The sequence below is a fragment of the Chlamydomonas reinhardtii genome, chromosome 16 (assembly GCF_000002595.2).
Source record: "Chlamydomonas reinhardtii strain CC-503 cw92 mt+ chromosome 16, whole genome shotgun sequence".
Classification (NCBI taxonomy): Eukaryota; Viridiplantae; Chlorophyta; class Chlorophyceae; order Chlamydomonadales; family Chlamydomonadaceae; genus Chlamydomonas; species Chlamydomonas reinhardtii.
Genome location: NC_057019.1, coordinates 5062320 through 5085835, shown reverse-complemented (window position 1 = coordinate 5085835; position 23516 = coordinate 5062320). Strand labels below are relative to the sequence as shown.

Sequence of the window (23516 nt, the reverse complement as noted above, 5' to 3'; positions counted from 1 at the left end):
AGCACCGTCACACCTCCCCTGGTCGCTGCCGCGGCACGGCCAGCGCGCTGCACGACGGCATTATCCCGGGACCCACGGGACCAGAACCCCAGAACGGAACCGCTGCTGTTCTCTGCCGCGGCCTCATGAGCAGCATGCATGTGAGTGCTGCGTGTCCGACGTATCGCAGTCACCGGTCAGAGGAAGCCCCGGGCTGGCCACACCCAGCGTGCAGCATGCCGCGCACAGCAAAAACCCTGACGCCCCCAACCCTCACCCTCATTCCACTCTGTCGCATCCGCCTGGTCGCCGCCCCTTCTGCGCCCTGCACCGCAGCGGCACGGCCGGCGGGGCCGGGCTCGGGAGCAGGCGCAGGTGCTGATGACTCTGGCGGCGGCGGAGTGCGCTGGCCGCGACCCGGTGGCCTGGCTCAAGTCCCACGTGTTCACGTACGTGCGGCCTCGCAGCCGTTGTGACTGCATCACTGCATTCGGTGCAAGGGTGTGAGGGTGCAACACTGCAACCGTACTGTGTTCTGTGGTGCACGCCCCCAGACCCAGCCTGCCGTGTGCACCTCCTGGTTCCAACACACACACGCCGCCGGCCGCCCCCCCCCCCCGGCAGGTGCTCTGGCGGCCACCTGTACGTGATCGGCGAGTGCGGCAGCCCGCAGGTGTCAGCCAAGTGCCCCGAGTGCGGCGCGGCGGTGGGTGCCAGAGCGTCATAATGTCTTGCAGGTTGCGGTCATGCCGGATGCCGCTGGTTGCTGTTGCACAGTGCCGCCAGCGGCAGTGCGTGCGGTAGAACGCCGCGACCTGCAGTGCTTAGCAGGCCGCATGGATGGGCTTGTACCTGGGCCTTGCTGGGTCGCCGCTTCAACTTCCCCACGCACGAGCAGGTACAGGTGTGCTCCTCTCCGCCCGCCCCCCCCCCAGGTCGGCGGCCAGAACCACCTGCTGGGCCCAGGCAACTCCCTGGCGGTGCACCTGGTGCAGCAGCTGCTGGAGGGGGGCGCCGAGTAGCGGAGAGTAACGGAGAGTAGCGGCAGGCAGGCAGCATAGCGGCAGCAGCCACTGCCGCACGAGAGGGGGTAGGCAACAACAGCAGCAGTAGCAGGCACCGACGTGTGAGCAGGATGAGCTAAGACCAGTTGCGGATGAGCCACGACGGCCGTGGGTGGAAGCTGGAGCGGGGGCCAAGTAGGGCGGTTTCGAGGACCATGATCAGCGCCTGCTTGTGTGGCTATGACAAACCTGGTGTTACTGCGCATCAAGAGCATGTCTTGAGACTTAGTCAAGACGCAGGGCTGTAGCATTAGCATTAGCAGGCTAGCCGCATTATGGACAGATTAGAATCGTGAGCAGCATGTTGGACGTGCATGTGTGTCCGGTTGCACTCAAACGAAAGGCCGCATTGTTCTGGTCATGGCCTTGTGCGCATCAGACGTCTAATTCTTGCCCAACCAGCGGCATCGTGTAAACGGTAGCCACCCGCTAACCCACGCACGCGCATACATATGGTACTCGGTTACACCATTCGCAGTCTACTGCACACCTACCACCAATAACACACGCTGCACGCAGCTGCATAAAAGGCCTTGTGGCGCGCAAGGGTCGTCACTGTGGCAACGCACTACAAGGGTCACGAGTTACAGTCAATAACAATGCATTAGAAGCGCCGCCAGCTCGTTCCACGTCTATTTGCCAGGCAGCGGCACGGCAAACGTCGTCTTCAACTGGATTGCCGGCCGCCGGCCCGATGCGCCGGCAGCGCCGCCAGGCGGCGGCGGCGGCACTCCGCCGCCGGCTGCCGCAGGCGCAACCGCCGCTGCCGGAGCAGCCTGCACTGACGCAGCTGTCGCTGAGGCCGCCTCCCGCAGAGCGCCTTGCAGCCGCAGCTTGGCCGCCGCCGGCTGCGCCGCCAGCTGTGTCTTGAAGGCGGCACCGGCGGCGGCCGCGGGCAGCGAGGTGATGAGCTTGAGCGCCATGTCACGCAGGGGCGGCGTCACGGCGGCGGCGCCCGCAGCCGGCGCGGCGGCCTCCATCAGCAGCGGCACCAACACCTGCACACACACAACGACAACGCACGTACAGGTCAACAGCGGACCCCTCTCTGCTCTTAGGCTGCACGCACAAGTCCTCCTGCCTCCTTCCTCACGTGTGTAACCTATGCATGCACTTTGCCGCGGCCTGCCCGTGCCGCAACCATATGCCCCCAGTCCCCCGCACCCACCTGCATCACGCCCTCCTGCGCCGGCTGGCCCTGCGCCGCCGCTAGGGTTGACGCTAGTACCAGCAGCTTGATGGCCTCTCCCACCATCGACTGCTCCTCGCCTGCAGCAACAGACACGGATCACCGATGGGGGGGGGGTTACATTCATGATTAGTTAAGAAAGTGGTAGCCGGTAGACAATCTCGGGGGGAAGGGCGGCACTTTCAGCACTTGGAATGCGGCACCGCTTCCACGGCGGACTCTTCCTCTAAGAAGCCATTATTAAAACTGTCAGCTGTCAGGTGTCATGCACGTAACATGTACCGAATGTAATTGACGCCTCACCGCTAAGTGGCGCCTTGGCCTCCGTCAAGAGCGGGCCGACACGCACCACCGCTGGTCCAACCAGCGCCGCCACCAGCAGCCGCGCCCACCGCCCGCGCGCGGACGCCGCGTCCTCCGCCACGCTCTCCTGCACAGCGCCACGCGCGGCCTCCAGCACGGCCAGAGCCGCTGCCGGCGGCACCTCAGGTGCCAGTGGCGCTGTAAGAGCCGCAACAACCGTGCCGCGCGCGGCCGCAACCGCTGGCCGCGGTGGCTGCTGCTCCGCTGCCGACAGCGCCGCGCCACAGCCCAAACACGCTGCCGCCAGCGTAGCTAGCCGGGACTGAACGAGCGCAGCCTCCGGCTCCGGCCCCGCCGCCTTGCCCGCTGCCGCCTGGAGCGCGGCCACGTGGCGGCTGAGTGTGTCGCACAGCACCGCCACTGCGGCCGCTGCGCACGACGCAGCCGCATCCCCGCCGGTGCCGGCGCCCGTCCGCGCCCCCAGCGCCGCCACCGCGTTCTCCATGTAGCGCTGCGCCACCGGGGCGACAGCGGCCCCCGAGGCGCACGTCAGCAGCAGCCGCAGCGGCAGTTCCAGCAGCGGTCCCACGTGTGGCTGCAGCGCCGACCAGGGGCACCGCCGCAGCAGCAGCTGTGCCGCCCCCAGCGCCTGCGCCGTGCACTGAGCAAGCGCCGTGGCCTGCTCCGGCGCCGGCGCCGGCAGTGGCAAGCACCCCGGCGCCGCCGCCAGTCCACCCGCGGCCTCGCCTAACGGCCCCATCCATGGCGGCAACCCTTGCCCTTGCCCTTGCCCGTTGCCCTCGCCCCGCCCGCTACTGCCTGCTGGCCCGTTGGACGCCGCTCGCTCGCACGCGAAGGGGCAGCACACGGACGTGAACAGCAGCACTGTCTCCACCGCGGCCGCCGCCACGCTGCCGCCCGGCCCCGGCCCCGCGCCGTCCTCTCCCTCCGCATCCGTCCCTTCGCCCTCGTGGTCCGCCTCTCCACCCTCCCCTGCAGCTGCCGCTGCTGCTTCCGAAGATAATGCCGACAACGGCACTGCCGCCGGGCCCTGAAGGCTGTCCTCCGGCGCGGCGCCGCACAGCTCCCGCACCATGGCGCAGCAGGGCAGCGCCAGCCCGGGCAGCAGCCCCGCCAGCGCCGCCGGCGCCTGTCCCGCCAGCAGCGCCCAGTGCAACGGCATGAGCGCGTGCACCGCCACACCGCCCAGCGCGCGCAGCACGTCACGCAGCACCGCCGCCGGCACCAGCGGCTGCTGTGCACCAGCTGACGCCGCTGCTGCTGCTGTAGACGTGGGCGCGGCATCGGCTGGCGCCGCCGCGCCGACGTAACCCGCCGCCAGCAGCCGCTGCAGTGCGCGCAGCACGCCTGCTAGCCGCATCGCGGTGTCGCGCACGTGCGCAAACGAGCCGTCCGCGTTGCCGCCGCCGTGGTGGTGACTAGCGCCGACACGAGGTGACGCCGACGACCACATGGACGCCGCCGCCGCTGCTGCTGCGCCTGCACCCGGCGGCAGCGACGCAAGGTCGATGCCGCCGGCTGGCCCCGCGCTGCGCAGCGCCGCCGCAACGGCATGCGCCAGTCGTGCCGAGGCGTCGGTCAGCAGCATGAGCGCCACCTCCAGCAGCCTGTGGAACTGCGAGCGGGACGCGGGCGTCGCCACCACCGTTGCCGGCGGCGGCAGCGAGCCCGCGAGCGCGGCCAGCGCGGCGGGGCACGCCGCCGCGTACACGGGCCTCAGCACCGCTGCCAGGGCCGGCGTCAGCACGCCACCGCTCCCGGCGGCCTGCCCCACGACAGCCCCTTCACCATTCGCGGCGTCTGCTTCCTCAATTTCAGCAAAACTGGAGCCGATGTTGCCGTTGCCTGCGCTGCTGCTTGTGTAGCCGAGGGTGCCTGTGCCGGAGGCCGCTGCCGCCGGGTCTGCCAGGTCTTCCCCGTCCAGTAGCGGCGAGTGGTAGGCGGCCAACACGGCGTCGTGCTGCGAGCACAGCACGGCGTGCTCCTGCAGCAGCAGCGCCCAGGCGGCCTGCGGGCAGGAACAGCAAGATACGGTTCAGCAGGTTTGATGCACGGTAGGGTACGGTGGGTACGGTGGGCTGCGGTAGGGTTCAAGCCTTGACGAACAGGTCAGCGCCTAGGCGACAGTGCGGTTGGCGAGGTTGGTTTGGAGCCAAGGGAGAGGTGAGGCGCAGGGGAAGCATTCGGGTGTCGCTGCATATGGCCCACCTGCAGCCGTGCGGCATGCGGCTCGTGCGCCTTGGCCACAATGCCCGCGCACAGCGCGTCGCCGCGCGCTGCCGCCGCCGCCGCGATGGCGGCGCACTGCGCGTGCGCCCGCAGCAGCTCCACCCGCACGCGCGCGCCCACCCACTCCGCGTACGGCTCGTAGCGCAGCGCCGGCCAGGCCTCGGGCGCCAGTGGTGCCGACAGCAGCTCCATCAGCCGCCGCATCACCACCGCGTCGCCTGCGGCGAGAGACCGAGGGTTGTGGGGGATACATGGGTGTCGGTATGATTGTGCGAGCAAGGCGATGCGTGCGTGCATGACTGGACAACCAGGGTGCAAGCCAGGGCCCGCGGACACCAGTGGACACGCGCACCTGCCGCCAGGCCGCTTTCAAGGAACGTGGTCGCCAACACGCCGCCCGCGATCTGCAGCAGCGGGTGCTGCACCGGGTCGGCCACGGTGCCCGCCAGCGCCGCCGGACCGCCGCCGCCGCCGCCCGCCGCTGCGGTGGCCGCAGCCGCCGCGTTGGCGCCGGCGTTTGAGAATCCGGGCAGGCCTCCTGCGGCCGCCTGTCGGGCGCCCAGGGAGCTGCGCAGCGCCGACACCACCTGCGCCTGGTACTGCTCCATGAGACGGGCGCCTGGACACAGCGGGGGGCGCGAGGGGGAGCGGGGCATGAAGGAGGGGGCTAAGGGAGTAGGGAAGGGCAGTCGGCACCGAGTAGGCGGCGGCAGCGCATACCGTACACCATGTTAGGAGGGGGCCACAAGCAGTTGTTGGGTTGCGAAAAGGAGATGGACTACGGGTGCTTGTCCAGCTCCTCGCGCTTGTCCAGCTCCTCGCACCTGCCAGCAGCGGGTCGGCCACGTCCCCAAACAGCTGCACCAGCAGCGTCAGCAGCCGCACGCCGTGTGGCCGCAGCGACTCCAGCGGGATGGTGGCCAGCTTGAAGCCCACGTCCACCAGCGTCTGCGGAGTGTGGGCGGAGCACATGCACACAGAACCAAGCTTTCAGTGTAAAACTTGCTGCGTGTTTGAACCTTAACAGTCTCAGCAGCTGAAGCATGCCGGCTGTGTCGCGGGGGTGGGTGCACTCCGCAAGGATGGCCTCTACACACATCGATACATGCGCACAGTAACATTTGCCTTCCTGTCACACTCGGACGCACCTGTAGCTTTAGAATGAGCGGGTCCTGCAGCAGCGAGGCGCTTGCAGCCGCCGCCGGCGTGCCGCTGTCTGCCCACTCGCCCGCGCCCTGCAGGCTGCCGGTGCTGCGGCTGCTGCCGCCTGCGCCCAGTCGCTCCAGCAGGGAGGAGTCGCGGTGGCCCTCGTCCTCCGCCACACACACCCGCACCAGCCGCAGCAGGCAGTCCGCTGCAAGACACCGGAAAGCAGCAGGGCGGAGCGCGGTGTGTTTTCTAATCACCAGACTCGCAGCTTGGAATCGCATCAGGACTTAACTACAATAGACCCATAGCCCAACTGCAAGTTCAGAGTCCGCGTCTTACCGGCAAAGTGACGCGTGCGCAGGTGCGGCGCCGTCAGCACCTCCCGCACCGAGCGCACGGCCTTGCCTCCGCCTGTGGGCCCCGCCGATGCCGTCCCCGCCGGTTTGCTGGCCGCCGCGGACGTGCTCGTCGCCCCGCCGCCGTACCCCTTCTCGTCATCGTCATCGTCGCCATCACGCGGCGCCTCGGCTGCTGCCGCCGCTGCGGCTGCGGCTGCTGCCGCCGCCGCTGCCGAGGGCGGCCCGGCCGCAAACACTACATCGCTTAGGAGCGCCAGCCAGAAGGACGGCTGCGTGGAGGCCGACGCGGCAAGCACCGTGGCAATGGTGGCGCGGAGCTGGCCTGCAGGGTGTTGGGTTTGGGGATATGGAAGGCGTTGAAGAGCAGCAGTGACAGGCACAAACCCGGTAGCGACATGCAAGTGCATCGCCGCGACACCCTGCCCCGGCCCATGCAGCCCATTGGCACGCACCCGCAATGCGCGGGTCGCTTTCCGCATCCAGCGCCGCAAACAGCGCGGGGGCGGCCTCCGCCGGCGCCAGCGCGGCGGCCGAGCGCTCCGCCACGTGTCGTAGCGTGAGGGCCGAGGCGGCGCGCAGCTCGGGCTGGCGAGACAGCAAGTGCGCCTGTGCCGGTTGCAAGTGCGGTGAAGCGACGCGAGTCAGGCGAGAGCACACAGGAGCTAGCGGTGCCGCACATGAGCTGAATGCCTAGCTAGCGCTTTCAACTTGCCCTATGCAACCCTTTCTCTTTGTACTTCGTAACCGTCCCGCCCGCACGCACCAACAGAAGCGGCACATGCTTGGCCGGCGGCACGGCGTGGGGCGCAAACAGCACGATCTGCTGCACAAACAGCACTCGGCCCAGACCGCTGTCGCCGCCGTCCGCCAGATCACCGGCAGCCGCGCCCACCGCGGCCTCCGCGCCGCCGCCAGCCGCGTCCGCGCCGCCGGCTGCGTCGCCGGCTGCGTCCCCGGCCGGGTCCGAGAGGTCGCCACTGGCAGCCACGAGGCACTTGGCGCGTGTGTAGGCTGCGCTGCCCAGGGTGAACTCGGGCCCGAGCACCAGGACGGAAGCGTTGGCCAGGCGCGCGCAGGCGGCGCGCAGCGCGGGCGACTCAAAGGAGCTCACCTGTGGATGCGCAGCAGTGGCGAGTGCGCATCAAGGCCAGTGTCAGGGCATTGTTGCGGTGTGGTGCAGCCGGCGCACGTAGGAGCAAAGCATGGGAGCAACGACACCCCGTAATTGCACGCGCCAGGAGTCCGAGAGACCCACCAGCAGCTCCTGCCCAAGCTGCAGGACGGTCCGCACGCGCGGCACGAACGCGCCGCCGCTGTTGCACGCCACCAGCCACAGCGCGTGCAGCACCCATGCGGCGGCGATGTTGGAGCCGGGCCGACTGGCGGCCGCAACCAGCGCATCCACGCTGTCAGACACGGCGCCCTGGGCGGATAAACATGAACATGAGCCAAAAGTCAGGAGACGCAATGCGGTCTACTCGGCACCTAGGTATGTAGTCATGGGTGGAAAGCGTGTGCTCCAGCGATGCCTCATAGCCCACGCGTCTGCCATACATCGCACCTGCATCGCCAGCCCGCCGCGCGCCCGGTGCACCGCCCCCACCGCCAGCGCCACCACCGCCCGCCGCTCGCTGTCGCGGCCCTCCGCCGCACTGGCCGCAGCCTCCGTCGATAGCGCCCGCACCACGCGCGCTGCCCAGGCGTCCGTCCCAGCGGCGGCGGAGGCTGCAAAGGCCTCGACCGCAGCCCTTGACAGCGGCGCGGCGTCGGTTGCGAGCGCGTGCTCGTCGGGCATGAGCGCCTGCGCCATTGAGAGCAGCTTGTCCGAAACCTGGACGCGGAGGAAGAAGAGGGCAGCACAAGGCGTTGAAGAATTTGTTGAATAGGTGACGATGAGACGATGAGCACATGCGGCAAAGGCAAGAGGATGAGGCACACAAAGTGGCGCACATGGTTAGGTGCTCGTGGTTGTAATCCCGCCCATCCCACCTTATCGGTAGGGTCAAGCGGTGACTTGCTGCGCCGTGCCGCTACCGCTGCAGCGCCGTAGCCTGCAAGCAACATCACGGCTGCTGCCACCGCCAGCGGCAGACGCCGGCAGGCGCTGGCGTCGCGGCTCTGGCGCGCGAGCGTCTTAGATGCTTGAACAGCGTTGTGCACGACCTGCAGACATAACAGAGACAAAGATAAGGTAAGCTCCCGCCCCTGCAAACCCCCTTACAGCATCCCCGCATCCCCTACCAGCTATCACATATCGGAGGCAGACAGCTACCGTATCGCCCTCTGCCGCTTTAACCTACATCCAAGATCTGCAACTGCTGCAGCACCGGCGACGCAGCCACGAGCCGCCCCAGCAGCACCAGCTGTGCCGTCAGCAATGACGGCTCCAGCCCCATGGGCTGCGGGAACGTGGCGTGGGACAGCCCCACTACGCCGCCGGCCGCCGACACCACACCGCCGGCGCCAGCGGCACCGCCTCCAACCACTGCCCCATCCACAGCGCCGCCAGCCCCAGCCCCGCTGCCAGCCCCTCCGCCTCCAATGGTGCCGTCGCCTGCAGCCTCGGCCTCTGCGACGGCGCCTGCGGCGCTGCTGCCTGGCGCCGGTGCGGCTGCGCCGCCGCCAGCCAGGACGCTGCCGGTCTCGCCGCCGCCAGTGAGCAGTGCGGCGTATGCGTCGGCCGTCATCCACGGCGGCAGGTGCGGGGCGCCGCGGCTTCCTGCGAGCATAACAGCCCGTGCTCAGGTACTTGCAGCCAGCCAGCTACCCTCAAGAATACCGCATGCTAGAAACAGTTCACGACTTCGTCCCCTACCCCTCCTGCCTGCAACGGGGACCCACTCCGACGCCCCACCGGTGTATGCCCTGAGCGCGTCCTCAAGCGGGTCCCTGCCGGGCGGCCACGGGCCCAGCGGCGCGTCGTCGGAGCTCAGTAGGCCACGCAGCGCGCAATTAGCCAGCGCATCAGCGCCGCCTGCACCAGCGAGGGCCAATTTCAGTAAACCCTTACGGCATTTGGTGATCCCGGGCTCGGCACCATGCAAGTGTCAAGCTCCATCGATCCTTTCCGCCTTGCCAGCCCTCCGACCCAAATGCGGATCGCACCTGGCAGCAGGCCGCTGCGAAAAGGCCGCAGGCAGGCCTTGGCCAGCACTGCAACGGGGCCGGAGCCGGGCGCGATGCGGCCGCCCGGCGCCCGCAGGTGCAGCTCCAACAGCGACAATGTGAAGGTGGCGGCGGCGCCAGCCAGTACGCCGCCGGGGCCGCCGCGTGCCCGCGCGGGGTCCTGCAGGTAGGGCTGCGTGTCCAGCAGCTCCAGCAGCGGCGCCACCAGCGGCCCCAGCTGCTGTACCAGATCAAACCCGCCAGTGGAGTCGGCGTCCAGGCCAGCGCCCGCTGATCCCACGCGTGACGCGCCCAAGCCCGAGTCCGACCGCGCCGAGAATGACGCCGCCGAGCCGTTGCCCGACAGCAGCATGACCGCGCTGGAGCCGGGCCGGTAGGCGGCGCCGCCGCCGCCGGCCCTGGCTCCTCCGCTTCCTCCTCCCGCCCCGGAGCCGATGGAGCTGAGGTAGGCGCCCAACGCCTGCAGCGCCATGGAGCGCCACCACAGCTGCACCGCCAAGTCCAGCTCGCCGCCGGGCCGCGCGAAGGCCCGCTCATCCAGCTCGCGCCGGCCCCCCTCGCCCAGCGCGCCCGCCCACAGTGCCGCCATTGCCTCAGGGCCGCGGCCGGCCTGCGGCACGCCCAGCGCGCACAGCGAGCCCAGAAGCAGGAAGCCCACCTCGCGGCAGATAGCCCTGTTGTTTGGAGGGTGGAGGGACACGAGGGGGCGCGCACGCGCGTGCGTGCATGTGGGCGGGTGCGGCAACGTGATCTGGACGCAGGCATGGGGGTTGCAAAGATGGTTGGAAAAGCGGGGGGTTGTGCGAGACGTGTTTGTACGAGCACGACAGCGTGCTGGTAACGCCGCACCTGTTGGCTGCCACGTCCGGTCCTGGCCCCGTCACCAGGTCCTCCGCCAGCGCCAGCGCCCGCCGCTGCAGCCGCGCCGGGCAGCCCAGCGGCGCGTGCGCCGCCGTCAGCAGCAGCCGTGACGCCGCCAGCGCCGCACCGTGACACGTGTCCATCAGCGCGCGTTGCGACAGCCCCCCGCGCGGGGCACCGCCGCCCGCAGCCGCGCCTCCGCCCGCCGGCGTCCCCGGCCGCGGCGACGACACCGCTGCTGCCACGCCCGCCGCGCCGCCTGCCGAACTGGACGGCGACCGGCTTACGTGCGGCAGGCCGCCGTTAGCGTCTGCGGACGCCGCGGACAGGTTGGAGGCGGCGGCCACTGGCGACAGCGGCGCCGCCATCTGCCCCGCACAGGAGGCGACTGTGTCCAGGCAGCCGGACAACATGCGGGCGGCCGCGGCGGGGTGCGCAGCCGCCAGCGACGCCAGCGCCACCGCGGCCTGCTGCCGCGTGGCGGAGGACGCGGACGTCACGTACGGCTGCAGCAGCCGCTCCAGTGTGACCGCCGTGTCGTCCGGCACCTCGCCCACCGCCTCCAGCAGCGTCGCCAGCGCTGCGGCCACACACCGCGCAACACATACATGTGTAAACCTCAATCAGCCAGCACGCCATGCCCCACACATTCTCACTTCTATCTTGTCCCGCGTTTCCTTCCGCACTGTCTTCTCCGCACACCGTACCCCACTATTAAATACACCCTTATCCAGCCAAAGTACGAAGCCGCCCCACCCTCCAGCGTGACCACCGCCGCCGGCGTGGCCAGGCGCTTGTCCAGCGTGTTGGCCAGTCGCTCCAGCAGCTTGCGCTGGCCCGCCTCCGCCAGCGCACACATCACGCCGCGCCGCAGCACGTACAGCGCACACGCCTGCAACGCCGGCAGCTCGCCGCCTGGGGATGCGGGATGAGGTCGCAGGAGCTCAACGAGAGAGTGGGAGGGCGCGGCCGTACACGAGATCAGGTGTGTTTCACACACGGCACACATTCCATTGCACACACGGCTCTGCCGCTCCTGCGGCCCCTCCTCCCCTCTCGAGCCTTGACCCCCGCCCTCCCCGAGCTCCACCTGCCAGCCCCGCGCCCAGCTCCAGGTGCTGCTCCGGCGCCGAGGCCGCGCGGGCCTCCGCCGACATGCGGCCCGCCTCGCCCACCGCGCCCACCAGCTGCAGGCAGCACGCAGGCGCGGGTTCATACGGCCGTTCACAGCCACAGCGCGAAAAGGACAAGACAGCTCCAGCGCCAGGAACATGTCCCCCACTGCGTTATACAGGCAGAGCGCGGCAATCCCTAGCCTTGTTGCGTACTTCTTTCGTTGCCACTCACCACTGCTGCCACCTCCATAAGGTCCGCGGTGTGGTCGTGCCCCGCCCGGTGCCGGGCCAGGGACCCCACGTACGCCATCCAGGCGCCACTCATGCCCAGGCAAGCCTGACATGGGATGTGCGTTGTGCATCCGTCATGGTGCTGAATCGACATGGTAACAAGGCGCGCCATCGTATCTAACATGCATACCAAGTGCTTCCCCGGCAGATGTGGGGCTCAAATCAGGCAATGTAGCAGCCTCGGCCGCCGCCCAGCAGCCACGCACCTCACGCCGCCCATGCAGGGCCGCATCAATCAGCGGCGCCACCAGCGCCGCCCGCACGCAGCCGCTGACCACCCGCTCCGCTGCCGCCTTCTTGGCGGGCCGCTTCTCCGCGCTCAGCGCTTCAGCAGCAGCGGCGCTGCGGGAGGCGCTCGCCAGCTCGCCGAGTGCCCGGAATGCCGCGTCACGGACCGCCTGCCACACGTCGGAAACAAGAGATCTGGGTGCGTGCGCGTCTATATGTAGCGAAAGCAAAGCCGCGGCGTGTACAGGCCCGAGACAGGGTGCGGCAGCACTGCACGCCAGCACTCCTTCACTGGCATTCCGGCTCCCTCCTGCCCTGGATGTGGTCCTCGAAACCCCCACCTGCACTGTGTCCTCCGATGCCGCCAGGCACAGCCGCAGCGCCTCCTCGGCTGAGTAGGCGCCCTCACGCCACAGCGCCGCGCCGCCCGCGCCGCACACCGCACCCAGCAGCGTCAGGCACCCAGCCCGCACCTCCTCCGTCGTGCGGTCCTGCGAACAGCAATACCAACTTAAGACCATCCAGCCCGGCATGTACGCCCACGTGCCTCTGCACTCTTAGCTGCCCAGCCACCACCAAACCTCGCTTGGCACCCCAGCCCCTGCCTGCCAACTCCCTGCTACCTTGGCGTTGCGCTGCAGCAGGTTCCACGCCTCGCCCTGCACCGCAGGCGCGGAGCGGTCCAGCGGGTTCAGCCCGCGCACCGCAGCCCCCGCCAGCCGCAGTGCCGCGCAACGCACGGCCGTCTGGTTGCCGCTCTTGCTCACGGTCCGCGAGGCAATGTTCACCGACTCCAGCGCCGAGTTCGCAAGCATCCTGCGAGCGCCATCCCCCTCACGAGTTACAAAGCCGTCATACTTGCCCAGTGCTTGCTGCGTGTGTCTGACGCCCAGTCCGCTCCTGGCCACGCGCTAGGCAACAGCGCAATCTGTGCCCAAGCATGGCGCGTCCTGCGCCCCTCCCCAGGGTCCCTGCCGCACCTGCCGTACGCGCCGTACAGGTGTGCCAACAGGTCCAGCAGACCCACGCGGATATCCTGTGTTGCATGGCAACAAGAGTCCAGCCAGCAAGAGGAGGCCAAGGCTAGGACAAGTTGCCCCGGTGCTCATTATTCACGACCCTCAGGTCCAAAAGCAGGGCTGTCCGCGACAGCGGCTGCTAAGCCTCCTGGACCTGCCTGCCCTGATCCTGCCCTGTTTCCACCCCTGATATCCCGCTGCTGTCCTGCTGCTGACGTGCGCCCCAAGCCCACCTCAGCCGTGGACCGACTCATGCCCTCCTTGCTGGACAGGTAGGTCTGCAGCGAGTTGACACGCGTGTAGATGGAAATTGAGTCGCCGTGCGCGTACAGCGAGCAGAAGCAGTCGAAGATCAGGCGGCGGACCTGCGAGCATGGAGGGGGCAGCGTGAGGCGCCAGGGGCCAGACGGGAAGATCGGCTTTACCGCACCAGGACGCGTGCAGGGGCGACGCATGCGTGCCGTGCTTTGGTGGTTGCTCCAGGGTCGGACCTTCCTGACACCCCCAGGACCCCCTTCCTTTCTCATTCCCCTGCCAGCTCGTGCTGTCCAGCTTCACAGACTGCCACGGCAGCAGAATGAGTCCCACCGCGCGGTGCATGCACGAAGCGCGCGAAAGCCCGCGTTGACTGTTGTGTATGTGCCGCTTGTCGCTCTCAAGCCGCGCCCGCAGCCCCCGGATCATCAAGTAATACTTACAGCTGCCCCAATGCCGTGCGCCAGCACGTCATACAGCATCGCCTCGCACTGGCGCTGATGCTGCTTGACAACTGCCTTGTCTGTTCGGGGTATCGTAGCCAAAAGCTTTTGAAGCAGTTCCAATAGTTGCACGCCATCAGGCTTGCCGCGCTTGCTGTTGCCGACAAGCAGCTCAAGCTCCGCAATGAAGACGGGGAAGGGCAGCACCTCTTCCTCGTCAAAATGCATCTGATACTTTGTGCCCGACATGTTTTCGCTTTCTCTCAGGTATTGGTTCGGGCTACAGAATTAGCTTTGAAGTCCCAGCTATCGACATCCTCAACAATAGGAATTAATGCAGCATTGGCATATAAATCATTGATGGTCATGACTTGAAGCAGCTACTGCAAGGGCCAATTACAGCGCTTGCGAAGCCCGATGCAGTTGCATTACTGGCCCGGGTCATACTAAACTATAATGCTGAGTCGCCCGGTATAAACATCAGTTAGCTATTACTGTTTGCACGAGCTCCTTGGGGGTGCAGCGCTTGCGGCCTCTCAACTTACACCGCACCGCTTGCACACCACGTCAATTGCCTGCCCTTCCTGCAATACTTGACACTCTGGGCTTGATAGTCTGTCTCGGCTTGCGCGAAAAGAGAAGATCTAGAGCCCTTGTCGGCGCAACCTCGATTCTTAAAAATGGCCACACACGCCGCTTTGCGCGCATGCAGCCTGCGTACTGCGCCCTTTCAGCGTGGACCGCACCAGACTACCTCAATCGGCGCGGGTCCCGGGCCCGGCAGTTCCAACGCCTCGCCATGCCCCTGCGCAGCTCCGCCAGCGGCGCCTCGCTCCGTCGCCACCGGCGCCAGCCTTGACCGCCGTGACATGATGCTTCTGTCCAGCTCGCTCGTAATGTCCCACTTGGCCCTGTTGGGAGGGTGCACGCCCCCCGCACATGCTGCGCGCGGCCTCGACAGATATATCCGGCGGAAATCGCTCGACCCGTAAGTTTAGAAAGTCGCAAAGATCAAAATCTGTACGTTTGCGGCGCGACCCAGAATGCAACATCCGTGAGCACCCCCCGACCACTCGCCTTCCCCTGGCCCCGACAGGCTCGAGACCTACGTGCCGCTGGTGCTGGAAGCCCGCGCGCTGCTCGCCAAGGCCAAGGACCTTGCTGCTCAGGACGTCGGAGCCGCGCGCGAGCTGCTGCGAGCGGGACCCTACAAGTGCGTTCCGCTTGCCGCCTTGCGGCCTCGCAACGCTTCCCACCCACTCCACACACGTGCCTTGCGGTGCCGGGGGTTCGCCCCGCACCGCCTACCGCACCAGCCACATGCCATTCCTTGCATCAGATTTGGAACCCATGCGCACCGCACATGCGCTGGCATCAGCACGGAACGCACAGCTGGGCCACCAACTCCCGTGCGGTGCCTGCTTGCTCGCACTCCTGCCCCCGCCACCCACCCACCCCTCACCTGCACCCCTTGCCGCCCCCCTCGCAGCGGCCTGCGCGACAACATCCGCGCCATCGGCGAGTACGCGGCGCGCGACGGGCGCACCACGGAGGTGGGCCCGCTCGTCACCGGCTTCTTCAAGGCCCTGGAGGGGTACGACCAGCTGCTGCTCAATGCCCTGCGCGACAAGACGCCCGTGGAGGCCGACAAGCTGGACGCCTGCATCGCCGACCTGTACGCGGCATTTGACAAGCTGATCGCGACGGTGCCGGCGGATATTTTGGAGCAGGCGCAGAGAGTGCTGGATGTGACCATGGCCAAGGCGGCCGTGCGGCAGGAGGAGCCCGCGGGCGGCGCGGAGGGCGGCGCGGAGGGCGGCCAGGGCGGCGCGGGGGCTGTGGTGGTGGATCAGGAGGCGGCGGAGCTGCTGCAGCTGCTGCGCTGAGCGCGGCGATGAAGGCGGCAGAAGGGGAGCGCCAGGCGTGGTGCTGGTGTCAGCGTTGCGTGGCTGAGCCGCTGCTGTTTCAAGCAAGCAGCAAGCTCGTGGGCTGGGGGTCATTATAAAAATGGTGTTGGGAAGACAGCGAAGAAGAAGTTAGGGGGGCCGGGGGTGCTGAAACCCCGCTGGGCAATTTCGGAGAAGCGGCTGCCGCCGCTAGGCGTGTGTCTCGGAGGCGATGTGCACGTCGGCGTGGTATGTGGCGAGGCATGGGCACCCAGCGCCCTATGCCCGCTTGCGCTAATTACGTACGTGGGTCTTGGCGGCGGGCAAAAGATTTTGATGGCGTAATGCGGCCCCTGCGGGGGCACGGGGAAAGCCATCCGATGTTTCCCATAACTGGTGCGGTTTGAGTATTGCGTATGCCGTGTCAGTAGGCTTTCTGATGCTGAGCGAAGCGTTGGTGCTGGCAGAAATGGCTGCTGGCTGGTAGCGTCCCCGACGCAGGCGGGGGGGAAGTTGATTGGGTACGCGCCCACCTGCCAGTGGCTGTGAGGCATTTTGTTGCGAGGCGAGACAGCGCGCGCGAGAGTCCAGAGAAGAGGTTTTGGCTTGTTCCGAAGGAATGCATATCAATTTTGGAGACATTTCATAGCTAACCGTTCCTCGTGTGCTTTGTCCTCGTGTCTGCGACCGTGCCAGAGCGATGTAAAATACGACCGCCGCGTTTCATCATCCCTGTGCTTTGCATGGCGTAGACAATGGCAGCGGCAGGCAGGGGCAGGAATAAGAACGCAAAACCCGCTGGCCGGGGCTGGGCGGGGGTGCCGGCCCATGGCTCCAACCGCAGCCCCTGCCCTTGGTTTTCGCGCGGCGCCTGCTGCAGCCCCGTGAATCAGTAACACATGTAAATCACATATCACTCATCATGCAGCAGCACACGCCCAACGCTGCAAAGTCGCGGCCGCAAGGTGCCCCTGCCGCGGCGCTGGCGAGCCCCTACACCGCCGCGCCGACTGCCGCCCCTACATCCAGCCTATTTCCTCCGTTCATCGCCGCTTCCACTTCCACCTCGGCCGCAGAGGCCGCGGCGGCGGCCGCGCTGTGGGTAGGCGTCGCCGGCATGGTCGGGGCGCTGGTCGCGACCTGGCCGCTGATCGAGAGCGCCAAGGCCGCCGGCGGCATCAACCCGCTGCTGCGGGCGGACTGGCGGCGCAGCGGCCTGTTCCTGGGCTGGGCAGTGAGCGTGCTGCTGGCCGCAGCCACCGTGACCTCGGCCGCTTGCGCGCTGCGCTACTACAGCCGCCCTTCCGGCCGCCGCGGCAGTAGCAGTAGCCACGGCAGCAGCATTGGCGCTGTTGCTGCCGCAAGGCAGTGGGCGACGCTGTGGGCGGTCAAGGTCGCGGCGCTGGTGCTGCTGACTGCGCTGACCACCGCGCCGGGCCTGGGACGCCGCACGCCGCTGTTCTTCGGTGTGGGCGGCTGCGCCCTGGCCGGCATGTTCGTGGTGACTGCGCTGCTGTGGGCGGCGGCGCCCGGGCGGCGCACCCCCGCTGATTGCTGCCTACTGGAGGGCTACGCCTTCTTCCTGTGCGCAGCCTGGTTCACGTGCGGCGTCCACACCGCGCCAGGTGGGCAACAGCGCAACCGTTCAGGGTGATGCGGGAGGGTCAATCCCAAGCTGTTGTGACGACAAGTGGGTCCGTTGCCACCAACTGACCGCAACAGCGCCCCATGTCAACCCACAGCTGTGCCACCGCGTGCTGTTCCACCCCTGTGTGGCTGTGGCTGGCCTCTGCGTGCTGTGTGCGCAGCTTTCGCACTGGACCCCGGCTGGCAGCGTGACGGCACACGCGACGCCGCCGCGCTGGCTCACGTGGTGATGCTGTTCTGGCTGACGGGCTGGGCTTGCACCGCGGCGGGCCACTGGCTGCGGCGCGGTGAGCTGCTGCAGGCGGAGGCGGCGGTGGAGGCAGCCGCCGCAGCGGCGGGACCCGGGTCACCCAGCAGGACGGTGAAGGAAGAGTGACCAGCGGGTGGCGGCGTGGCGGGCCGGTTACGTTGAGACGTTGTACGTGCAGTTTGCGCACAGCGCAGTTGGCACGTGGCTGCTGTTTGAGGTTGGGCAGGCGCGTCGGAGGAGGAAAGACGTCTACATTCGCTCTCTTCAGGTGTAGCAACTTGACGCGTTCTGCGAGTCCTACAATATACGAATAAAATCACAGCACCCGACCCGCAATGAGCTGCACAAGGGTAGCTGTCGTTGGAAGCTGGCAGCCAGACTCACTTCCAAGTTGTTACTACATCTCGCCTAAACACACGGAGCACCCTGCGTTCGCATCATATGTCCTGTTAGCGTACGCTTGCCATGATGCAATGATACCTCCGAGCCGCGTCTCATGCTCCAAATCTTAGCGCCTCTGCTCCTCACGCTCGAATAGCACCGCAACCACACGCACATGCACATACATGTTATCTTCTCAGGCACGCCGCAAAGCAAAACTGCTTTTCAGGAACCTAGCCTACTTGCACCCAGGCACGACAAGACCAAACAGAACGTCTCACTCAGCGCAACCACAACTATAAGGCACCCATGCTTGCACCCAAGCACTGTAAAACTGCCGATGGGAGCCGTCTCTTTGTCATGGCCATGCAACTCTAAATTCTCCGTGCATGCTCTCCAGCTCACCGCTTTTACACAATCCACCCAGAGCACGCCTACCTGCGCCCGTGCCACCACCCTCCGGGTGACGCAACCCATGCCCTCACCAACCTACCACTCCAGCTCCATGAAGTCAACAACGCCTCCGCCACCGCTTCCGCACCCTCCTGACCCGCCGCCGTCGTTCAGCGCGGATCGTTGGCTGCCGTGGCCGTCGCCGCCCTGGCGGGCGCGCGGCCGGACGCCTTGGCTTCCGCCTCTCGCAGCGCGGCCTCAAAGCGGCTGGATGACATGGTGAGAATGCGCTTGAAGGAGGTGAGGTCCTCGTGCTGCTCCAGCAGCCCGCGCTGCAGCACCGTCTGCAGGGGCGGCGGCGGCAAGGCATGAAGACAAGCGAAGACCGGTTAGCAGCGAGTAATAAGCGCTATTGATCTTGCTCTGTGACAGGGGCAGGGGTAGCAGCGCCGCGTCTTGTTTCGCCGGGCTTCCCAACCGTTGGCCTCCTCCTCCAGGCCTCCTGGTACAAGGCCTCAGAGCAAGTCCGCGCTTCACGCCCCAGGTGCGCACCTGCAGCCGCCCCAGCGCCGCCTCGTTCGCGACCAGGCACCGCCCCAGCGACGGCGGCGACAGCGTGGCCAGCTGCTCACGCCACACCGGGTGGGAGGACGCCGCATCCCGCAGCAGCTGCCAGCGGCCGCTGAGGCGCGCGGCGCTAACGCCCGTCACACCCGGCGCACCTGCGTGCAGTCGCGCACACGAAGACACTAGCTTAGGTACTGGGCGCGTGCTAATAAGCATCACTGCATGATCGCAGCAATCTAAATGCAGAATGCACGCATGCTGGTGGTTTCCGGTTTGTGCCTAATATTTAGTGAGGCACACCATTACCGCCTTGCTAGCCCCGCCCAAGCCCGCGTAATCGCTGGCGGCGGCCCCACCTGCAATCATGAGTGACACGTCGAACAGCGGCAGCGACAGCGCCGCACTCGCGTGCATCATGAAGGACGCCAGGCTCTGCGCACAACGGCAACAAAACGATGATAAGAAACGAGCGAGGGGGTATGGTCAGGTTTGGGAACAACGACGGTGGCACTTTTCAACAATAGCGAACGCACACATCGCGCCAATCCTCCATATAGCCCACGTCAGCATCGGCTACCAGCACCGTTCCCACCGCCAACCCACGCGCGCTACAATCCCGGGGGCCGCCTGCCCGCACCTGCAGTGACTTGGACAGCAGCAGCGGGCGCTGCCGCAACACCTGCCGCAGCTTGTCGCCGCTGACCGGCAGCAGCGCGCCCAGCAGCGCCACGCGGCGGGCCACCGGGAAGGTGGGCTCGCGCAGCACCAGCACGGGGCAGCGCTGCACGATGCGGCCCGCCTCCTGCATGCCCACCTCTAGAGAGGTCGACACAGACTCCACCGTGCTCTGCAGGGAGCAGGCGTGTGTGCGTATGTTATATAGAGAGCACCAGGGAAGGGCAGGCACACGCATGTGTGTGGGGTTGTGTACGGTTGTTGGCGCAAGGTATCACGGTTGGCGCAAGCAGGTGTCATGGCCATGGCTCAGTTGTTCAGAAGCAACCTCAAAGCAGCTTGCGCTTGGCCCTATACTCAGCCGTCACTGACCCATAGCTGCTGCTGCTAATACAGTACACACTACCCATCAACCTGATCCAACAGCGGCAACTACGGCATCCACGCACCTTGAGCTGCGCCAGCGGCACGCCGATGAGTGTGGGGCTGCGCAGCGCCAGCGCCACCGCCGCCTCCGGCTCCAGCTCAAACACAGTCGCCAGGTGTTCTAGCGACAGCAGCAGAACCGTGGGCGGCTGCGCCAGCAGCAGCGGCTCGCGTGCGTGGAACGCCAGTGCATACTCCTTGCCGCAGGCCTCCGTCCACAGCCTGGAGAGGAGGGGGCAGCGCAACAGGCAGAAGCAGGGGTGTCAGATGGCTGCCGTGCGCGAGACGCGTTCCCGTTTGGATTCAATGCCACCCCTGCATAGCTGCCTGACGCTGCTACATTGCTCTTTCCCCTGCCATCGCGCCGGCCCAACCCATGCACCTAAACGAACTCAACACCAACACCTCGGACAATGCGTGTATGACTCACTTGCACTGGGATTTGACCTGCGCCGCCGTCAGCGCCGCCAGCGCCTCTGCCCGCCGGCCGTACATTGCCTTCTCGGGCAGCCGCACGCCCATCAATTGCTCGTACGCGTCATTAGTCACCTCCGCCGCTGGGTTGTACTCGCCACGGGGGTCCACCTCCTCGCCCTCCGCCTCCCGCTCCTCCGGGTCCTCCCCCTCCCCACGAGCAGGCTTCTGCTGCTGCTGCTGCTGCTGCTGCTGCACCGCCGCAGCCGACACAGCAGCGGCTGCAGCAGCCGTAGAACCGGCCCGGCCGGCCGCCTGCTGTCCCGCCTTCCGCAACGTCTGCTTGACGCGGTCAGTGTACTGCGCCTTCTGGCGCGGTCGGAAGTTGCGACCTGACAGCTGGTAGCGCCCCCGCAGCCCCTGGGCATCGATGCCCTCAGCAATGCCCTCGCCCTGACCTGCGGAGCCTGCCGCACCTACGTCTGCCTGCGCCGCCACCTCCGCCCCGGCCGCCCGGTCCGCATACGCATCTGTGGGCTGCTGCTGCTGCTGCCGCTTCTGCTGCTGCTGCTGTGGCGCAAGCATGCGGTAGTAGTAGAAGCGCCGCCGCTGCGCGCGCAGCTCCGCCGGCGCAAGTGCGTCTCCGTCGGTGCCGGCGCCTGCGGCAGCCGCTGCCTCCTCGCTCACCAACAGCCGCAACCTCTTGGGCCGGCGCATGGTCTCAAAGCGGACGCCGATGCGGCGTGTGAACGTGGGCAGGCGACTGCGGGCCAGTGGCCGCATCAGGCCAAGGAGTGTGGCGCGCGTGGGCAGCGAGCGCGCGTGCAGCGCGCCTCCGCGTACCACCGCCTCTGCCTCTCCTGCCGCGGCGGGCTGGTGGTGCTGGTCCTGGGGGTCGTCATGGTGATAGTCGAAGCTGCTGCCGTCGCTGCTACTGCCACCGGCGGCAGGCTCCAGGGGCTTCAGAATGAGCTGCGCCACAGGGCGGCGCGCCTCCCATTGGCTGGCCTTGCTGCTACTGCTGCTGTTGCTAGCGCTGCTACCACTGCCACTGCTGCGGCTGCCGCCGCCCCACCAGGAGCCGAAGAGCCCCGACGGCTCTACGCGCTGGCCGGCGCGGGAGGCCGCCACCGCAGCGCCCCGCGCCACGCCGCCTACCATCGCGGCCGCCAGCACCGGCGCCGGCATGCGGTCGCTCTGCCCCGCGAAGTTTCTGAACATCTCCGCCAGCCCCTGCAGAAGCTCGTTCTCCTGCTGCTGCTGCTGGTGCTGCTGCTGCTGCTCCAGGCGCGCCTCCTGCTTCCGTGCCTCACGCGCCTCACGCGCCTCAACGCGCTGCTGCTTGAGCTTCGCCTCCTCCGCGGCCTGCTGGTGGTGGTGAGCCGGCGCCTGTGAGGCACCAGAGGCGGACGAAGGCGGCGGGGACAAGGACGCAGTTGCGGCGGCTGCGGCCATGCCCTCTACGTAGCTTGCGAACTCCGCGTTTGCACGCCGCAGCGCCGCCTGCCGCTCCACCTCACGCGCCCGCTCTGCCGCGGCCTCTGCCTGCGCCTCCTTCCGCTGCGTTGCCACCTGCTCCTCCCGCTGCCGCCGCGATGACGACGCTGCGCGCTGCTCCTGCTCCTCCCGCTTCCGTGTGGCCCTGGTCTTTAGTACACGCCCCGCCACCGGCTCCGCCGTCGAAGCCGCTGCCTCCCGCTGCATCATCGCTGCCTGCTGCTCAGCACGCTCCCTCATGCGCTGACTCCGCCGCTCTTCTGCCGCCGCTGCTGCCGCGGCCGCGGCGGCAGCCGTGGCAGTGGCCGCCGCCGCCGCGGGGCCCTTGCGAGGCCGCATGCGTGCCGGCAGTACCTCCGGCTTCAGGCCTATCGACGGCGCTGGCGGCGCCGGCAGCTGCTGTGCACGCTCCTGACCCGCGCCCGCCGCGGGCGCCAGCGCGGGCGATGCTGTGGACGTGGCGGGCGCGGCGGGCGCCTCGCCGGCCGGCTGCACCGGCGGCCTTTTGGGCGCCAGCGGAGATAGCAAGAGGTTTACAGAGGCGGGCGGCGGAGCCAGGTTCTTTTTTCTCAGATTAGAAACGAGCGAGGCCTTGAGTGCGGCGATGCGCTCCCGAGCCGCCTCGCGCGCCGCCTCGCGCGCCGCCTCCATCTCAGCAGTGGGCTCAGCAGCTGCAGCTGACCCATTGCCATCCGCGGAGCTCCTGCGCTGGGTGCGTGAAGGTGGCGGCGGCCGCGGCTCTGAGGAAGATGTCCCCGAGGTCGAGGCACGGGGCGAGGCCGCGGGCGAGGTACGGGGCAAGGCTACAGGCGAGGCAGTAGTTGCTGCCGCCGCAGCAGCGGCCGCGGAAGCTGCCGCCACCGCAGCAGCGACGGCGCTCTCGCCTGTGTGCTGCGGCTCCTGGGGTGCCTGAGACTCTGGAGGAGGCGCCTCCTCTCGCATCGACTTCCTTCCCCGGCGCCGTGAAGTGGGGGCGCTGGGGGAGGCAGCTGCGACCTCCGCTGGCGCGGAGGTGCTGGCGTGCCCAGGCGTCGCGGCCTCATCTTGATGCTGCTGCTGCTGCTGCTGCTGATCCTCGCCTGCAGCCTTGCGCCTCGTGGAGCGCTTGCGTGGCTGTCGCTCGGTGAGGGGAGCGGCCGCCAGGCTCTCTAGCGCTGCGGGGGGCACCGCCGAGAGCAGCACCTCGGGGGCCGTTCCGGATGTGTGGACCGCGCTAGTGGCGGAAAGGGTTTCTTGCTCGGAAGCCCCAGCAGCATGAACCGCGCGCACAACCAAGTAAGAGGCGCGTGGTTGTGAAACAGATCTGCTCGCGTCGGCTGGCAGCACGGGCGCGAAGCTGCACCGCTTTCCGAGGCGCGCATGCACATGGCCAGACGCGTTACAAGCTCCTACGCGGGCGGGGGACATGGCAATCACAGACACGTGTTGCAAGCTTCATAGCTGACCTTTTGGTTGACGCTCACGCGCCTAAACGGCAGCGTGTGCACAAAACGCTGCCGGGGCCACACGCCCACAGGGCCTTACCAGCTTGCATTGCAACCGACGACGTTGGTGCTCGAAGAGGACATGTTATCGATGTTATGGCAGGCATCAGCGAGGAGGACGCCATGCCTATGTGCCAAGGCTGAAGACAAGGAATCGATTCCTTGCAGCTCTTGGGTTGAACTCGAGCCCTGTTCCAATGCTTGGCTAATCTAATAAACTCCAAGCTCACAGCACATCGTCCTTTCATAGTTCTCCCATTTTCCC

The 23516-nt window shown here is 67.5% G+C and overlaps 5 protein-coding genes across 6 annotated transcripts; 3 read left to right on the top strand and 2 right to left on the bottom strand.

Annotated features, from left to right (window-relative positions):
• Positions 1 to 10: 10 nt before the first annotated feature.
• CHLRE_16g684065v5 (uncharacterized protein) lies at positions 11 to 1266 on the top strand. Its single transcript, XM_043071508.1, has 4 exons — positions 11 to 140; positions 316 to 428; positions 604 to 685; positions 915 to 1266. Exons 1-4 carry the CDS (start codon positions 135 to 137, stop codon positions 999 to 1001), a joined length of 288 nt encoding a protein of 95 aa, XP_042915958.1. The 5' UTR covers positions 11 to 134; the 3' UTR covers positions 1002 to 1266.
• Positions 1267 to 1268: 2 nt separating this feature from the next.
• Positions 1269 to 13960, bottom strand: CHLRE_16g684100v5 (uncharacterized protein). The gene is made up of 26 exons (XM_043071509.1): positions 13632 to 13960; positions 13167 to 13298; positions 12895 to 12950; positions 12538 to 12730; positions 12256 to 12405; positions 11893 to 12084; positions 11628 to 11732; positions 11371 to 11467; positions 11037 to 11195; positions 10269 to 10860; positions 9399 to 10093; positions 9148 to 9267; positions 8594 to 9012; positions 8283 to 8456; positions 7855 to 8124; positions 7549 to 7716; positions 7057 to 7404; positions 6746 to 6899; positions 6274 to 6615; positions 5934 to 6139; positions 5610 to 5733; positions 5138 to 5404; positions 4765 to 5003; positions 2536 to 4564; positions 2212 to 2312; positions 1269 to 2041 (listed from the first exon to the last, which is right to left on the bottom strand). Exons 1-26 carry the CDS (start codon positions 13878 to 13880, stop codon positions 1676 to 1678), a joined length of 7947 nt encoding a protein of 2648 aa, XP_042915957.1. The 5' UTR covers positions 13881 to 13960; the 3' UTR covers positions 1269 to 1675.
• Positions 13961 to 14080: 120 nt separating this feature from the next.
• CHLRE_16g684150v5 (uncharacterized protein) lies at positions 14081 to 16235 on the top strand. The gene is made up of 3 exons (XM_001691867.2): positions 14081 to 14619; positions 14728 to 14844; positions 15121 to 16235. Exons 1-3 carry the CDS (start codon positions 14312 to 14314, stop codon positions 15515 to 15517), a joined length of 822 nt encoding a protein of 273 aa, XP_001691919.1. The 5' UTR covers positions 14081 to 14311; the 3' UTR covers positions 15518 to 16235.
• A 175-nt stretch (positions 16236 to 16410) lies between these two features.
• On the top strand, positions 16411 to 17646 carry CHLRE_16g684200v5 (uncharacterized protein). Of its 2 annotated transcripts, none has more exons than XM_043071511.1 (2): positions 16411 to 17142; positions 17326 to 17646. In XM_043071511.1, exons 1-2 carry the CDS (start codon positions 16440 to 16442, stop codon positions 17538 to 17540), a joined length of 918 nt encoding a protein of 305 aa, XP_042915956.1. In that variant the 5' UTR covers positions 16411 to 16439; the 3' UTR covers positions 17541 to 17646. The 2 variants fall into 2 exon arrangements, with proteins under 2 accessions (XP_042915956.1, XP_042915955.1); XM_043071512.1 differs by having other exon boundaries at positions 16581 to 17142.
• Positions 17647 to 17658: 12 nt separating this feature from the next.
• On the bottom strand, positions 17659 to 23430 carry CHLRE_16g684250v5 (uncharacterized protein). Its single transcript, XM_043071513.1, has 7 exons — positions 23292 to 23430; positions 20287 to 23155; positions 19880 to 20078; positions 19393 to 19602; positions 19112 to 19187; positions 18741 to 18910; positions 17659 to 18532 (listed from the first exon to the last, which is right to left on the bottom strand). The coding sequence occupies exons 1-7, from the start codon at positions 23299 to 23301 to the stop codon at positions 18359 to 18361; spliced, it is 3708 nt and encodes a 1235-aa protein (XP_042915954.1). The 5' UTR covers positions 23302 to 23430; the 3' UTR covers positions 17659 to 18358.
• Positions 23431 to 23516: the final 86 nt, after the last annotated feature.

What these genes read in the sequence shown, in the direction of transcription:
- CHLRE_16g684065v5 (XM_043071508.1), top strand. An exon ending in CTCAAGTCCCACGTGTTCAC is followed by an intron (nt 429 to 603) that starts GTACGTGCGGCC and finishes CCCCCCCGGCAG; the next exon opens with GTGCTCTGGCGGCCACCTGT. An exon ending in GCCCCGAGTGCGGCGCGGCG is followed by an intron (nt 686 to 914) that starts GTGGGTGCCAGA and finishes CCCCCCCCCCAG; the next exon opens with GTCGGCGGCCAGAACCACCT.
- CHLRE_16g684100v5 (XM_043071509.1), bottom strand. Translation starts at nt 13,880, where the DNA reads ATGTCGGGCACAAAGTATCAGATGCATTTTGACGAGGAAGAGGTGCTG. An exon ending in CCCTGCATGGGCGGCGTGAG is followed by an intron (nt 11,733 to 11,892) that starts GTGCGTGGCTGC and finishes ATCCCATGTCAG; the next exon opens with GCTTGCCTGGGCATGAGTGG. An exon ending in TTATGGAGGTGGCAGCAGTG is followed by an intron (nt 11,468 to 11,627) that starts GTGAGTGGCAAC and finishes TGCTGCCTGCAG; the next exon opens with CTGGTGGGCGCGGTGGGCGA.
- CHLRE_16g684150v5 (XM_001691867.2), top strand. Translation starts at nt 14,312, where the DNA reads ATGGCCACACACGCCGCTTTGCGCGCATGCAGCCTGCGTACTGCGCCC. An exon ending in CGGCGGAAATCGCTCGACCC is followed by an intron (nt 14,620 to 14,727) that starts GTAAGTTTAGAA and finishes TGGCCCCGACAG; the next exon opens with GCTCGAGACCTACGTGCCGC. An exon ending in CTGCGAGCGGGACCCTACAA is followed by an intron (nt 14,845 to 15,120) that starts GTGCGTTCCGCT and finishes CCCCCCTCGCAG; the next exon opens with CGGCCTGCGCGACAACATCC.
- CHLRE_16g684200v5 (XM_043071511.1), top strand. Translation starts at nt 16,440, where the DNA reads ATGCAGCAGCACACGCCCAACGCTGCAAAGTCGCGGCCGCAAGGTGCC. An exon ending in CGGCGTCCACACCGCGCCAG is followed by an intron (nt 17,143 to 17,325) that starts GTGGGCAACAGC and finishes CTGTGTGCGCAG; the next exon opens with CTTTCGCACTGGACCCCGGC.
- CHLRE_16g684250v5 (XM_043071513.1), bottom strand. An exon ending in TGCCGCTGGCGCAGCTCAAG is followed by an intron (nt 19,603 to 19,879) that starts GTGCGTGGATGC and finishes TGCTCCCTGCAG; the next exon opens with AGCACGGTGGAGTCTGTGTC. An exon ending in TGCTGTCCAAGTCACTGCAG is followed by an intron (nt 19,188 to 19,392) that starts GTGCGGGCAGGC and finishes CGTTGTGCGCAG; the next exon opens with AGCCTGGCGTCCTTCATGAT.